General features: G+C 40.7%; 1 protein-coding gene across 1 annotated transcript in view; it reads left to right on the top strand.

Moving 5' to 3' along the window:
- cds1 (CDP-diacylglycerol synthase (phosphatidate cytidylyltransferase) 1) overlaps nucleotides 1-16,435 on the top strand; it is a 78,757-nt gene that overhangs the window by 19,939 nt on the left and 42,383 nt on the right. The window contains exon 2 of the mRNA XM_078411097.1: nucleotides 9,740-9,879. Within this exon, the coding sequence (XP_078267223.1) occupies nucleotides 9,740-9,879 (140 nt within the window). The remainder of the gene's footprint in view (nucleotides 1-9,739; nucleotides 9,880-16,435) is intronic.

Here is a 16,435-nt window from a genome sequence, read left to right as displayed (position 1 = left end):
TGAATACTTATTTAAATGTCGAGACAAGGCAAATTACTTTATTTTTAAAGAAATAAAGGCCATTGTAATGCAAGTGAATTCCAGCTCCCCCTCTGGATTTGGAGAGATACAATCTTCCAAATCCTGGGCTTCCATATTTCACAGCAATATGCAGAAATAGGATGAGTTTAAGTAGCTGAATGCAGGCACTTCCACCCAGAATGGGGATTTTACAAGGATGTTGTCAGGATGTCAGGGCCTAAGTTATAGGGAGAGGTTGGGCAGGCTAGTACTTTATTCCTTGGAGCGCAGGAGGATGAGGGGTGATCTTATAGCAGTGTAGAAGATCATGAGGGGGATAGATATGGTGAATGCACAGTCTTTTTCTCCGGGTAGGGGAATCAAGAAGGTTTAAGGTAAGGAGAAAGATTTAATAGGAACCTGAGGGGCAACTTTTTCACGCAGAGGGTGATGGTGATGGGTATATGGAATGAGCTGCTAGGGGAGGTAGTTGAGGTAGGTACTTCAACAACATTTAAAAGACATTTGGATAGATACATGGGTAGGAAAGGTTTGGGGGGATATGGGCTAAATGTAGGCAGTTGGAACTAGTATAAATGGGGCAGATTGGTCGGTGTGGGAAAGTTGGGCCGAAGGACCTGTTTCCATGCTATATGACTCTATGATACTAACTGCTGGGTGAAGACAGCAGAGTACTGCCTGTTGTCATTTTGGTGCATTGTTTTCATTTGTCAATTTGTCAGATTGCGGATGACACAAAGCTGGGTGGCAGTGTTAGCTGCGAGGAGGATGCTAGGAGGCTGCAGAGTGACTTGGATAGATTAGGCGAGTGGGCAAATGCATGGCAGATGCAATATAATGTGGATAAATGTGAGGTTATCCACTTTGGCGGCAAGAACAGGGAAGCAGAGTATTACCTGAATGGTGGCCAATTAGGAAAAGGGGAGATGCAACGTGGCCTGGGTGTCATGGTGCACCAGGCAGTGGCAAGCGTGCAGGTGCAGCAGGCAGTGAAGAAAGCGAATGGTATGTTAACATTCATAGCAAGAGGATTTGAGTATAGGAGCAGGGAGGTTCTGCTGCAGTTGTACAGGGCCTTGGTGAGACCGCACCTGGAGTATTGTGTCTCCTAACAGTTTTGGTCTCCTAATCTGAGGAAAGACATTCTAGCCTTAGAGGGAGTACAGAGAAGGTTCACCAGATTGATCCCTGGGATGGCAGGACTTTCATATGAAGAAAGACTGGATAGACTAGGCTTATACTCGCTGGAATTTAGAAGACTGAGGGGGGATCTTATAGAAACATATAAAATTCTTAAGGGGTTGGAGAGGCTAGATGCGGGAAGATTGTTCCCGATGTTGGGGAAGTCCAGAACCAGGGGTCACAGCTTAAGGATAAGGGGGAAGTCTTTTAGGACCGAGATGAGAAAACATTTCTTCACACAGAGAGTGGTGAGTCTGTGGAATTCTCTGCCACAGAAGGTAGTTGAGGCCAGTTCATTGGCTATATTTAAGAGGGAGTTAGATGTGGCCCTGGTCGCTAAAGGGATCAGGGGGTATGGAGAGAAGGCAGGTACAGGTTACTGAGCTGGATGATCAGCCATGATCATATTGAATGGCGGTGCAGGCTCGAAAGGCCGAATGGCCTACTCCTGCACCTATTTTCTATGTTTCTATGTCAACAGATTTGTAATTTATTACATTGACCGTACCCAGGTGTTGTCAGTTGATAAAGGATTCTTGAAGTATGTTACCTTATTTACAGTCAATCCTACAAATAGCTGTGAGAAATGACATTAACTTTCTTCTTACTCAGCGGGTTGGACTTCCATTAGCATTTAAAACCAAGTAAACCTAAGTAAAGAGGAGACACAAGGATCTGTAGATGCTCATCTTGTGGAAAAACTCAAGTGCTGGAGTAACTGAGTAGGTCTGGAGCATTTCTGGAGGACATGAACAGGTGATGTTTTGGGTCGGGATCCTTCATTTTGTGTCGGGACAAAGAAGGGTGCCACCCTGAAACAATGCCTATCCATGTCCTCAAGTTACTGCTTGACCTGCTCAGTTAGTCCAGAATTTGTGTTCTGAAGTTATTTAAATGTAAGTTGAAGAAAAACCACCATATTTCCCTGTAACATCTTACATAAGGACTGAAGATGTAAAGGGTCATGTTTGCAGTTGCCTCATTTTGCTCCTGCAAGAGGTCAATAATTTGTTGTTTTCATATACATATTGGTATTACCCATTCCACCGGTGGCGCCGTGATGGCCGCCTTGCCTACAGTCTGTCCTTTTCCTTTTTTTTGTTATTTTTGGTGAGTTTTTAAAGTTTGTGTTCTCTGGTTTGTTTTATGTGGGGGAGGGGGTCAGGGGAAACTTTTTTTCAATCTCTCACCTTACTGGAGATGCTATTGTTTTCCGGATAGTATCTCCAGTCACTCTGCGGCCTAACATCGTGGAGCTGGAGGCCTTGCCCAGGACTGACTTTGAGCCCCACCGCGGGGCGTGGATTTACCATTGGAGCGGATTCCTTGCCTGGGATCGACACTCCAACCGCGGCTTGCAGATTTTAACATCAGGAGCTCGCAGTCTTGGGTTGAGACCAAGGGAGCTCCAAGCTGCACGAGGTTCAACAAGCCCCGACCCTGGGTAGATCGCTGGATGCGGGGGAGCTGAGAATCTACCCCCCCCCCCCCCCCCCGATGCTGGAGCGTGATCGCCCAGACGAGGAAGGCCCGGCTACGGGAGTCAAGATCGTCCCGTCAACGGAAGGTTAGAGGCCCCTGACTGCTGGAGGACAAAGGAGGGAGAGATTGAACTTCTTTTCGCCTTCCATCACCGTGAGGAATGCGGAGGAGTCACTGTGGCGGATGTTCATGTTAAAATATATTTTGTGTGACCCGTTGGTTTTTATTGTTATGACTGTATGGCAAATGAAAATCCTCGTATTATTGTGATTATGCATAGATTTTGTTATGAATTTACTGTGGCTGTCATAGTTTTGTTTCTGTCCTTCAAAATGTCTATGTATTTAGTAGCCAGCTCCTTGTAGGTAATTCACTTTGGAAAGTTTTCCTTTTGGTGTGAGCAAGCCTCTTGCTGAATTGGCTTTGTTTATTTGTAGAATCTGCTTTTTAATAATGTTCACTTTTAAAAACTTTAAATGTAGCAATTGTTTTCTCAAAGTGCTTGGTTCATTGATAATTTAACTGCACAAAGATTAAATGGTTTCACTGGATACAACAGGTAGCCTGGAAGGATTCAGTTGCACTCTGTTATTTCACCCTATACCTTTGAGTGTGCTCAGTTTGCACATGACCCAATTTACTTAGTACCTGTACATGCGTCAGAATTCTTGACATAAAATGATATCCTTTGATGAACATTAACAGATCCCTTTATTTTGCATGAGCATCATGATTAAAATAATCCATAAATATCATTATAGAATCTACAAAAGTAATTTTACAATCTAAATCAATTAACTATGAACAAAGCACTGTGTAACAGTGTGGTACATTGGGGCACATCTGCAGCAGCAAAAGTGAAAAGTCTCCAGAATACAAGGTGCATTGTCACCTGGCCAATCATGGATCAGACTGGAATTTCAACACATGGTTTTGAGCATTTTGAAAGAAGGTTCTAGAGGCTGGGACGGAAGTTCCAATCCGCTTGTGCAGATGGTGGAATGACTGGAAAACTATAACTTGAGGAGATTAAAAACTTGAAATATACAGTGCCCTCCATAATCTTTGGGACAAAGACCCATCATTTATTTATTTGTCTCTGTACTCCACAGTTTGAGATTTGTAATTTAAAAAAAATCACGTGGTTAAAGTGCACATTGTCAGATTTTATTAAAGGTTTTTTTTCATTTAGGTTTTACCATGTAGAAATTACAGCTGCGTTTATACATAGTCCTCCCATTTCAGGGAACCATAATGTTTGGGACAGATGGCTTCACAGGCATTTGTAATTGCTCAAGTATGTTTAATTGCCTTAATGCAGGTGTAAGAGAGCTCTCGGCACCTAGTCTTTCCTCCAGTCTTTCCATCACCTTTGGAAACTTTTATTGCTGTTTATCAACATGAGGATCAAAGTTGTGCCCATGAAAGTCAAAGAAGCCATTATGAGACTGAGAAACAAGAATAAAACTGTTAGCGACATCAGCCAAACCTTAGGCTTACCAAAATCAACTGTATGGAACATCATTAAGAAGAAAGAGCACTGGTATCTGAGCTTACTAATCGCAAAGGGACTGGCAGGCCAAGGAAGACAGACGATGACAGACAAATTCTCTCTAATGATAAAGTAAAGTTCCCAAACACGTGTCCGATAGATCAGAAACACTCTTCAGGATTCAGGTGTGGATTTGTCAATGACCACTGTCCGCAGAAGGCTTCATGAACAGAAATACAGAGGCTACAGTGCAAGATGCAAACAACTGGTTAGCCGCAAAAATAGGATGGCCGGGTTACAGTTTGCCAAGTAGTACTTAAAAGAGCAACCACAGTTCTGGAAAAAAGGTCTTGTGGACAGATGAGACGAAGATTAACTTCTATCAGAGTGATGGCAAGAGCAAAGTATGGAGGAGAGAAGGATCTGCCCAAGATCCAAAGCATACCACCTCATCTGTGAAACACGGTGGTAGGGGTGTTATGACCTGGGCATGTATGGCTGCTGAAGATACTGGCTCACTTATCTTTAATGATACACCTGCTGATGGTAGTAACATAATTAATTCCGAAGTGTATAGACGCATCCTATCTGCTCAAGTTCAAACAAATGACTTAAAACTCATTGGCCAGCGGTTCATTCTACAGCAAGACAATGATTCCAACCATACTGCTAAAGCAAAAAAGGAGTTTTTCAAAGCTTAAAAAATGGTCAATTCTTGAGTGGCCAAGTCAATTACCTGATCTGAACCCAATTGAGCATGCCTTTTATAGGCTGAAGAGAAAACTGAAGGGGAGTCGGCTCCAAAAACAAGCATAAGCTAAAGATGGCTGCAATACAGGCCTGGCAGAGCATCACCAGAGAAGACACCCAGCAACTGGTGATGTTCATGAATCGCAGACTTCAAAGCGTTATTGCGTAATATGCAATAAAATACTAAACATGACTACTTTCATTTACATGACATTGCTGTGTCTCAAACATTATGGTGCCCTGAAATGGGGGGACTATGTATAAACACTACTGTAATTTTTACACGGTGAAACCAAAATGTATAAAAATGGCCTTCATTAAAATCTGACATTGTGCACTTTAACCACATGTGCCTAAAGAGAATGCTGTTGTAATTGCTCAACAGGTCTGGATTGTATTACACAATAATATTGAAATAGATTTGTTCTGATTTCTTCCTTAATCTGTGAGATATTATTACAGATTAAAACTTCTGCATTGCCTTTGTTCTGTCTACAGATTTAACAGTTCACCCAGCAAGGATCTCTGGCTCAGCTCCCTATTATGCTCCCTATTATACTCCCTAGATCAGATTCTGCTCTAATGTGTATGAAGGAACTGCAGATGCTGGTTTAAATCGAAGATAGACACAAAATGCTGGAGTAACTCACCGAGACAGGCAGCATAGAAGGAATGGGTGACGCTTCAGGTCAAGACCCTTCTTCAGACTGGAAGTCTTCTATTCAGAGATGCTGCCTGTCCTGCTGAGTTACTCCAGCATTTTGTGTCTGTCTTCTGCTCTAACTTCATCTATAAGTTTGCAGATGACGCCATTGGATCATGCACAATGATGGGTTAGAGTACAAGAAGGGGACGGCAAGCTCAGTAATGTTGGTATCAGGACAACAAGCATCCCCATGAAGTTGAAGGAGCTAGTTATTGACTTCAGGAAGTACATGTCCCAATCAGCATCAATGGTACTGAAATGGAAATGGTTTGCAGTTTCAGGTTCCCAGGTGTAGATATCACCAGGAATCTGTCTCGGACCAACCACGTTGAAGCTATGACGATTAAGTACACCAAGATCATGAAACTGCCAATTCACTATATTTCCAACAACTTTTACCAACTTCTGTAGATGCAATACAGAAAGCATACTGTTGGCTTACATCACAGCTTGATTTGGAAAACAGCTCTGCATTTCACAGACTGGACTCCCCACTGTTGACTCCATCTGCACTTCACTGCCCTGGAAAAACAGCCAACATAGTCAAGTACCTTTCCCACTGCGGTCATTCCCTCTTCTCCCTACTCCCATAGGGCAGAAGCCTGAAAACATGTACCACCGGATTCAAGAACAGCTTCACCCCCGATGTTTTAGATTTTTGAGCAGTTCTTCCATAAGCTAGGGTATTTTCTTAATTTTCCAACCTATCTTATTGTGGACATTGGACTTTTTTTTTCTCTGGACGTATTCTGCTACAATGATGAGGAATTATATTCTGCACACTGGTATTGTTCTCTTCGCACTATCTGTTGCACTTATGAATGGCTTGATTGCAAAGAGTAGGAATAAACGGGTCCTTTTCAGAATGGCAGGCAGTAACTAGTGGGGTACCGCAAGGCTCAGTGCTGGGCCCCCAGCTATTTACAATATATATTAATGATTTGGACGAGGGAATTGAATGCAACATCTCCAAGTTTGCGGATGACACGAAGCTGGGGGGCAGTGTTAGCTGTGAGGAGGCTGCAAGGTGACTTGGATAGGTTAGGTGAGTGGGCGAATGCATGGCAGATGCAGTATAATGTGAATAAATGTGAGGTTATCCAGTTTGGTGGCAAGAACAGGAAAGCAGACTATTATCTGAATGGTGGCCGATTAGGAAAAAGGGAGATGCAACGAGACCTGGATGTCGTGGTACACCAGTCATTGAAAGTAGGCATGCAGGTGCAGCAGGTAGTGAAGAAAGCGCATGGTATGTTGGCATTCATAGCAAGGGGATTTGAGTATAGGAGCAGGGAGGTTCTGCTGCAGTTGTACAGGGCATTGGTGAGAACACACCTGGAGTATTGCGTACAGTTTTGGTCTCCTAATCTGAGGAAAGACATTCTTGCCATAGAGGGAGTACAGAAAAGGTTCAACAGATTGATTCCTGGGATGGCAGGACTTTCATATGAAGAAAGACTGGATAGACTCGGCTTGTACTCGCTGGAATTTAGAAGATTGATGGGGGATCTTATAGAAACTTACAAAATTCTTAAGCGGTTGGACAGGCTAGATGCAGGAAGATTGTTCCCGATGTTGGGGAAGTCCAGAACAAGGGGTCACAGTTTAAGGATAAGGGGGAAGTCTTTTAAGACCGAGATGAGAATGTTTTTTTTCACACAGAGAGTGGTGAATCTGTGGAATTCTCTGCCACAGAAGGTAATTGAGGCCAGTTCATTGGCTATATTTAAGAGGGAGTTAGATGTGGCCCTTGTGGCTAAAGGGATCAGGGGGTATGGAGAGAAGGCAGGTACAGGATACTGAGTTGGATGATCAGCCATGATCATATTGAATGGCGGTGCAGTCTTGAAGGGCCGAATGGCCTACTCCTGCACCTATTTTCTATGTATTCATGTATTAATATGATTTAATTGGATAGCATGCAAACAGGTTTTTCACTATCATGGAGCACATGACAATAATAAACCAATGCCAATAATGCGGAAAATCATTTGCAACAAGTATGTCACTTTGTTCTGAGGTGGAAGGGTACCTTAATTTCATAAAGTCAGTGTGAATAAGGAAGAGAAGGGATTGAGGATTTTGTTGTGGATGACATTGAAATAATCAAGTGTTGTCCTCTTTTGAATTCATGACCTTTTCAGTTTGGCTGTTTACGATTCTGTATGCACTAGACTTCATAAAATACTTCCTCTGATCTTTGTGCATGTATACTTGATGCTGGGATACTCTTAGAAGACAGGGTTGTGGTGCAACTCTGTAACCGGTTGAGTTTCGCATGGGGACCTCTGTGATTGCATAGAAAATGATTTGGATGTAAATGTTGATAGGTTGATTAGTAAATTTGTAGACAACACCAAAATATGTGGACTTGTAGACAATGAGATATAGATCAACTGCAGAAATGGCAAATGAAGTTTAGTCTGAACAAGTGTGAAGTGCTGCACTTTTGGAAATCAAATGTATGGGGTAAGTATACAGTTAATGTCAAGACCTTTAACAGCATTGATGTACATAGGGACCTTGGGGTTGAAGTCCACAATTCCTGAGAGTGGCAAAACAAGTAGAGAGAGTGATAAAAAAGGTATATAGCAGGCTTGCCTTCATTGGTCAGGGCATTTAGCACAAGAGTCAGGATGTAGCATCTTTATTGGACTATGGTTTTATGGTTAGGCTGCTTTTGGAGTATTATGTCCAGTTCTGGTTGCCCCATTACATGAAGGATGTGGAGGTTTTGGAGAAGATGCAGAAGATTTTTCTCAGGAAGATCAGAGGTTGAGGGGAAACCTCATAGAAGCATATAAAAAGCCGAGAGCCGTAGATAGGGTAGATATTCAGAACCCTTTTCCCAGGGTGGAAATGTCAAGGGCTAGAGGGCACAGCTTTAAGGTGAGAGGAGAAAAGTTTAAAGGAGGTGTGTGGAGCAAATGTTTTCACACAGAGAATGGTGCCAGAGTTGGTGGTGGAGGAGATAAGATAATGGCATTTAAGTGGCTTTTAGATATGCACATGGATATGTAGAGGGTATGAAGGGATATGAATTATATGCAGGAATAGGAGATTAGTTTCAAGGCATCATATTTGGCATGGACATTGTGGGCTTGTCTGTGTGCAGTACTGTTATATTAAAAATTTAATAGTTGTTTGGGGGGCGTACAACGTAGCACACCACGTGACTGCTTGTATGATAATGCCAATGTTAATGCAAGAGTGAAAAAGTTCTTTTTCCACACCGTCCATTTTTACAATGAAGAGAGAAAGGAATAGTTTTGCTAATAATATGATGCTAGAATTGTACAGTGTGTGTTGATTGTTATTGCATTTCTAAAAAGATTTTCCTTCATCAAATGAATAGCTTTTTACTTTGGGATAGTTCAAATTGGTGGTGTTCTCTCACATACACCCGATTTACCTGAAAAAGGGTCTCGACCCGAATCGTCACCCATTCCTTCTCTCTAGAGATGTTGCCTGTCCTGAGTTACTCCAGCATTTTGTGTCTACACCTGATTTACCTTCCGATTCCATCTCTATCTGCCTACCATGTTTTAGTAATATACTATTTTTCCTTATTTATTCACTGTTTGCAATTGGACTGTCTTAATGCAGCCAAGGATACTGCTTTTGGTTTACCCAAACCATATACCCAGAATCTTGTATCCTTTCCTTCCACAATTTTTAATGCTTTCAACTTTACTTTGATTTTGAATGTTTTATTAGTCATATGCATTCATCTCAGTCTAGACTCAGTCTACCACTTCAGTTTTGAAATGCTGAACTTTATTGTCATCCTTAAATTTCATCTCTCGTCTTGACAAGCATCATTACTTACAGAGTTTACCCTCTCCTGAATTTTCTTATTGCCGAATCATCTGCTTCAGTTCTAGTAATGATGCTGCTTTGGATGCTGCACAGGATACCTTTTAATCTCGCACATAAAATATTTGTGAGTGATTCACACGAAATGTAAAGAACGTCACAGAACTAACTCCCAAGTAGTCTCCAACATTTTTAATAATTCTGAATTGATTTCCATGAACATTTTATTTCAATGGCTGAATCCTTGTGTAAAATTCTCAGTTAACTTTTTATTTTGTTTTGTGATTCAGGAGATTGATGGGGATGATGGAGCAGGTCTGGAAGTTGGTGATCCAGACGTAAAAAGCGATTTGGATATTCCTGATGTTCCGCCCTCGAATGACAGCACTCCAGAAGTATTCAATAAGGCGTTATCAGGGTTATCGTCAAGGTGACCATTTTGGTTTGTGGTGTATGAAATGTATTAATATTTAGTCAATCTACTGTCTTTTCTCCACTCTCTCTTCACAAACCATTCTATCTTGTGTAAGGTGAATATGCAATATTCAATGTTTTGTTTAGAGATTCAACATGGAAACAGGCTCTGCGGCCCACCGAGTCTGTGCCGACTGTGATCCCCGCACATTAACACTATCCTACACACACTAGGGACAATTTACAAATTTACCAAGCCAATTAACATATAAAAACCTATATGTCTTTGGAATGTGGGAGGAAACCGGAGCTCCCAGGGAAAACCCACGCAGGTCATATGGAGAACATACAAAACTCCGTACAGACAAGCACCCAAAGTCAGAATCGAATCTGGGTCTCTTACACTGTAAGGCAGCAACTCTACCGCTTCATCATCATGCCGCCCATATTTATTAACATCACCATTACAGTTATTAAAGCAAAGATATTTCTTGCAATAGAAGGAAAATTGAACAATTCACTCTCAGATATCTGTTTTCATCTCTGACAAAATTAGAAAGAGCTAGTGATTATCTCCGACAATTCCACCTGGCTGTAGCCTCCAACTTCTCTTGATGCATGATACTGCTTTGATCAGTGCTTCTGTGAATTTGGCATTTTTGCTGCTTTTTAAGTACATTGTGCTTTTTTCCATTTCCAGCATCCTATGTAAACTTTTAATGATACTTTTTATTTTAGCTTTTATTTCTTGAATGTGTCAGATATCACAGTAGCACAGCTCTTAGCATCACTGCCACACAACCACAGCATCCCATCGTAGCGGCACGGTAGCGCAGCGGTAGAGTTGCTGCTTTACAGCGAATGCAGCGCCGGAGACTCAGGTTCGATCCTGACTACGGGTGCTGCACTGTAAGGAGTTTGTACGTTCTCCCCGTGACCTGTGTGGGTTTTCTCCGAGATCTTCGGTTTCCTACCACACTCCAAAGACGTACAGGTTTGTAGGTTAATTGGCTGGGTAAATGTAAAAATTGTCCCTAGTGGGTGTAGGATAGTGTTAATGTACGGGGATCGCTGGGCGGCACGGACTTGGTGGGCCGAAAAGGCCTGTTTCCGGCTGTATATATATGATATGATATGATATGAGATCCTAAAAGGAGTTGTCTATGTGGAGTTTGTACATTCTTCATGTGAATGCTTGGGTTTCTCCAGGTACCTCAGTTTGCTTGTGCACAGGTTAAATGACCACTCTAAATTGCCCCTGTAGTGTAAGTAAGTAGTAGGGTTTGAGAGGAGCTGTAGGTGAGTGGTAGGATTTGGAATAGCTGGAAAAATCAAATTGAGTTGCCGATAGTTAGCGTGGGCTTGGTGGGCTGAAGGGCCTGTTTCTGTGCTCTGAATCTATAACTGTGACAACTAAAGTTTGGCATAACTGATCAGTCTTGTTTTACAATTCTCTGTGGTGTCTATGGATTATCCATGACTTGTCTTAATTTTATTAATTCAAAATGTAATCAAATGTGGACAAATGTAACCCAGCTTTCTGTGCATGAGCATAAAATATTTGGCTTATAAATTCATAAGATTTACTAGGGGAAACCAAGTGAAGTGGGTATAGGAACTAAAGAAAAGATTGTCTAAAGTTAAAGGTTTACAGTTGATGGCTGATGTTGAGATGATGTGGGTTTTTGATTAACAGATTGGGGCAGATGTGATCTGTACAAAAGGGATGAGGTGCACCTGACCTTCAAGGAACCATGCACCTGCACTCCTAGATCCCTCGGCTCTACAACACTCCCCAGAGGCCTACCATTCACTGTGTAGGTCCTGCCCTAGTTAGAAGTCCCAAAATGCAACACCTTACACTTCTCTGTATTAAATTCCATCAACCATTTCTCAGCCCATATGGCCAATTGATCCAGATCCTGCTGCAATCTTTCACAACCATCTTCACTATCTGCAAAACCACCCACTTTTGCATCATCAGCAAACTTGCTAATTTTGCCCAATATGTTCTCATCCAAATCATTGATGTAGATGACAACCAGTAACGGGCCCAGCACCAAACGCCGAGGCACGCCACGAGTTACAAGCCAGTCCGAGAAGCAATCTTCCACCATCACCCTCTGCTTCTTTCCATGGAGCCAATTTGCTATCCAGCCAATTTGCTATTCAGCTATCTCTCCTTGGATCCTATAGAATCTAACCTTCCAGATCAGCCTACCAGGTGGAATCTTGTCAAATGCTTTACGAGATCCATGTACACACCTACAGCTCTGCCCTCATCAACCATTTTGGTCACGTCTTCAAAAATTCAATCCGATTTGTGAGACATGACCTCCCATGTACAAAACCATGCTGACTATCCCTAATTAGCCCTTGCCCATCCAAATGCCTGTATAACCTATCCCTCCGAATACTCTCTAGTAACTTTCCAACTACAGATGTTAAGCTCACTGGCCTATAGTTCCCAGCATTTTCCCTGCAGCCCTTCTTGAAAAGAGGCACAATATTTGCCACCCTCCAGTCTTCCGGCACCTCTCCTGTATTTAAGGACAACTCGTAAATTTCAACCAGGACTCCTGGTTGAGAGGAACCAATTTCCTCTCTGGTTTCCCACAAAGTCCTCAGGTATATCTGATCAGGCCCAGGAGATTTGTCTACCTTCATACACGATAGTATCTTCAGTATATTATAGCAGGACCGTAATCATCCAGGTAAGTTGGAGGAGCAAGGGCAAATTGTGTTCAATTCAGCTAAATGAGGTCTTGCATATTTTGAGGTAAAACTAGGGCAGGACTTTTACAGTGAATAGATTTGTAGAAGCGAGCGAATTAAGAGTACACACCCGATTTCTTGAAAGTGGCATTACTGATGGACAAGTGGTGAAAAAGGAATTCAGCATGTTGGTCATCATCAATCAGGGCAACCTGATATGGGAAAGATATTCAGGTTGAAAGATTGAAAAGATGATTGATGAGAATATTGCCAGGACTCGAGGGCCTGAGTGAAAGGGAGAAGTTTGGCAGGCTTTGTTCATTGGAGCATGAGGAGTGACTTGTAAAGATGTATAAAATCATGAAGGGCATAAATAAGGTGAATAGCCACAGTCTCCTTTCCAGTGAAGGAGTCAAAACTTAGAGGGTATAGGTATAAGGAATGAGAAGAAAGATTTAAAAAGGACTTGAGAGGCAACTGTCAAACACAAGCGAATGGTGCATTTATGGAACATGCTGCTAGAGAAAGTGGTTGAGGCAGGTACAATAACAATATTTTAAAAGCTATTTGGACAGGTGCCTGGATAGGAAAGATTTGGAGGGATATGGACGAAATGCAGCCTAATGGGATTAGCTTTGATGGGCTTGGTTTGTGTGGATGGGTTTGGCCCAAAGGCCAGGCTTCATATTCTATGAATTTGCATTGAATAGATTTTCTAAAAAAGCTTTTAAATAAACAAGAATAATTGTTCATCAGGTGTGAGGACAATGGTGTTTTGTTAAACAATTATTTAGTGTATACAGTATGTTCAATGATTGCAGGAATAAAATGTTTATTATTCTCTGGTGATATCGGATGGCAGAAAACCATATCAGAAAAAAATTGGGAGAGTCTCGGATCTTTCCTTGTAATACTTGTACAAGATGTTAATGGTAATTCTTGTCATGTCTATCTAGCCTCCAGGACCCTAAAAGTTATGTACAATTATCACAGAGATTTTAAATATGTGAATTGTGGAACTGCAAGATGTGCAAATGTTGCTCTGGCTTGAGTATTTAAAACAGATTGTATGAGATGGAGTTGCACCAACATAACTGGCCAGAAGAACGCAAGATATTTAGCCTGTCAATCAGGCCTGGAGACCGCATTGCAGCAATGATGAGGATTGATTTCTGCACTTGGAATTTGCTGATGAAATCACCCTGCCTTTATTGTAGGTCATTTTCTACTGCTTCTGTTCATCTTGAGTATGATCAGTACTGCAGTGCATTGTTGTAATAGCCTATTTAAATAACTAAGTTTCAGCATGCCTCATTGGTTTTCAAGGTGATATCAATTGCTATTGTTAAACTCTAGACTTTTCCCTTGTCTATTCCAGAAAATCTGTTCACACAGTTTAAGAAATTTCTCAAGTCAGAGGAAACTTCATAACATTAGTAGGCCATTCAGCTTCTTAAAACTCCTCCGTCTCTCAACACAACTGCCTTTTACCCATATCTCTTATTACCTTCAGTTAACAAAAGATCATTCAATCTGATGTTAAATTTTAATGATCTGGCATCAATTGTCATTTGCTTGCATTTCTTAGCAATGGAAATGCATTCCTCTAGTTGTTTATGGGTTAACACAGTCCAGGTATAATTAAATGAGTCAAGATTCTTTATGCAGAATAGATGGGATGCTTCAAGGCTTTGTATAAACGAAAGATATTTGTGTTGAATGGGACAACCAAATATGGTTTAAAAGATATATTGGCATTGCCAGACAATGTTGGAGCAATACTTATTCAATAATATTGTCTGAAATATAATTTCAGGCTTGCAGCATGTTGAAGCACTTTTTTCTAGGTTTAATGCGAATTGGAATCCTTCCTTATCAGGTAGGCAGCAAAGTTCACTACTCGGTTTAGGTAATAAGTTCAGCCAAGATACAGTGCTAATCCTCTCCAGCTGTTAATATTGGAGGTAGTGCCCAAATTGGGATTTTTGAGCATCAGTAAATTTCAGAAACCATGTACGCTTATCATGCTTGCTTTCATACTCAATTGGCTTTTTAACATCCAAGCCCACATATGTATTGGGCTCACTACTCCGTTTTCATTACTTAATGTATTATTAAAGTAATATCTCCACCTATCAGTAACAGAAGACACGTTGTACTTGCTCTTCCCCTCAAGCCATCTTCAGAAAGTATGTGTTATATAATGTAGCATATAAATATGCAAGAATTGTAAAACCAGTTTGTGGAGGCAAATTCCTATGTGTTACTATTTATGGCTTGATAGTAATCGCACAGAAAAGTGTTGTACGGAGAGACAATTGCAATGCCTATATTTTTTTAATGTTGCCAGTTGAGCAGTTACAAGGCAGTTAGTTCATCTTTGATAAGGAAAATGTTATGTTCTTTGGAATGAAAGAACTCCATTTAGATAAAAGTTAGAAGCAGCAACACATTTCAAAAGTGGGATCATGCTTGATTTTCTTCTGGATTTTTTAAGCTGTATTTAACTATGTAATTGATGCTGTATATCTGAAAAATAATATTAATGGAGTGGAGGAAAAAAAATGGTTTGAATTCAGTTTGAGTAAATGTGATTTGCTATATTTTTAAAATGAGCATTAGTTATACTCTTTTTAATTGCATTACCTCTGGTGTGGTTCTTTTTCAAGAAATTGAATTTTAGGTTCTGTCTGAAAGGGTATAAAAGTTAGTACTGCAAACTTGCTGACCACAAATTCTGAAGTGAAACAACAACACTTACCAATGACCTTAACAAAAAAAGTTCAAGGATGTAATAATATCCAAGCTGAAGGCTTCCCATTTTCCAATGTTTTCTGCTGCAGGGTGTTTTTTAGTTGGTATTACGGCCACCACGTCTTTCTTATCAAGCTCTAAAGCTTCCGTTGACGTAGGATAGGTGGAATGATATTTTCTTACACGCAACCAATCAACAACAGAGATCTCCATAACGTTTGAATTAGTTAGTCATTTATTTGAAGATGCAATATAACATATTGGCATATCTCTTGTCATCGACTTGTTATTGATTAGCTTGGTAAAAATCTAATGTCCTACCGTACCCTACGTGACTTCTATGCACTGCCAGATCTTATCTCCAGCAGAGATTTCTTACTGATCGGTAAGCTCTTTAGCCGATTTATATCAGCCGCTTCTTCCGTGAACTGAAGAAATACGTCGGAGCTGGATGCTCTCTGGCTCTGCCCAGCCCATACGTAAGCATAGTATTAACCTCTTAGTCCAAAAATACGGCAGGATACAAAGTAATATAATAATGTACTAAAATAACTAATAAACGCAAAATGGCTCCTACAGTTGCATTCTTAACACCTACTGATGATGAGCAGTCCATTACATTAAACAATTCTCAATCAAATTTTGATTTTGATTAATGTTTGAAGTATTAAAATGTTAAAGATGGAAACAAACTTATTAAGCAGAGGCTGAAATATTGTTGGTTTAACTGTATAATCCCATATTTTAAGATATTGTGAAGAAAATAGGATACATAATCTTAAAATTCCATTTTATTTTTAAGCACCATTTTGTTTGCTGAGCTTGTAACTATGGCTTAGTACACTAACTAAAGCTCACCTGGACCATGCACCTCATTATAACCTCGAGTAATATTGAGTAAGATTAAAGGTTATCAGAGTTAAAGGTTATAGAAAGCAAAGGGTAATATTTAATTGATAGGAAACCTTGAGCCTCTGACTATTATTGCAGCATAAAGCTCTGAGAGATATTGAAGCTTTAGATGGGTGCGATAATTTTGATACAGTTCTACTTGATCTGATGAAAAACAGTGCAAGGTGTGGCTTTAGAATTTTTTATTGTAG

Source organism: Rhinoraja longicauda, chromosome 1 (genome assembly GCF_053455715.1).
Source record: "Rhinoraja longicauda isolate Sanriku21f chromosome 1, sRhiLon1.1, whole genome shotgun sequence".
Taxonomy (NCBI): Eukaryota; Metazoa; Chordata; class Chondrichthyes; order Rajiformes; family Arhynchobatidae; genus Rhinoraja; species Rhinoraja longicauda.
Note: the sequence above shows the minus strand (reverse complement) of the source record. Positions and strands in the feature narration are given on the sequence as shown.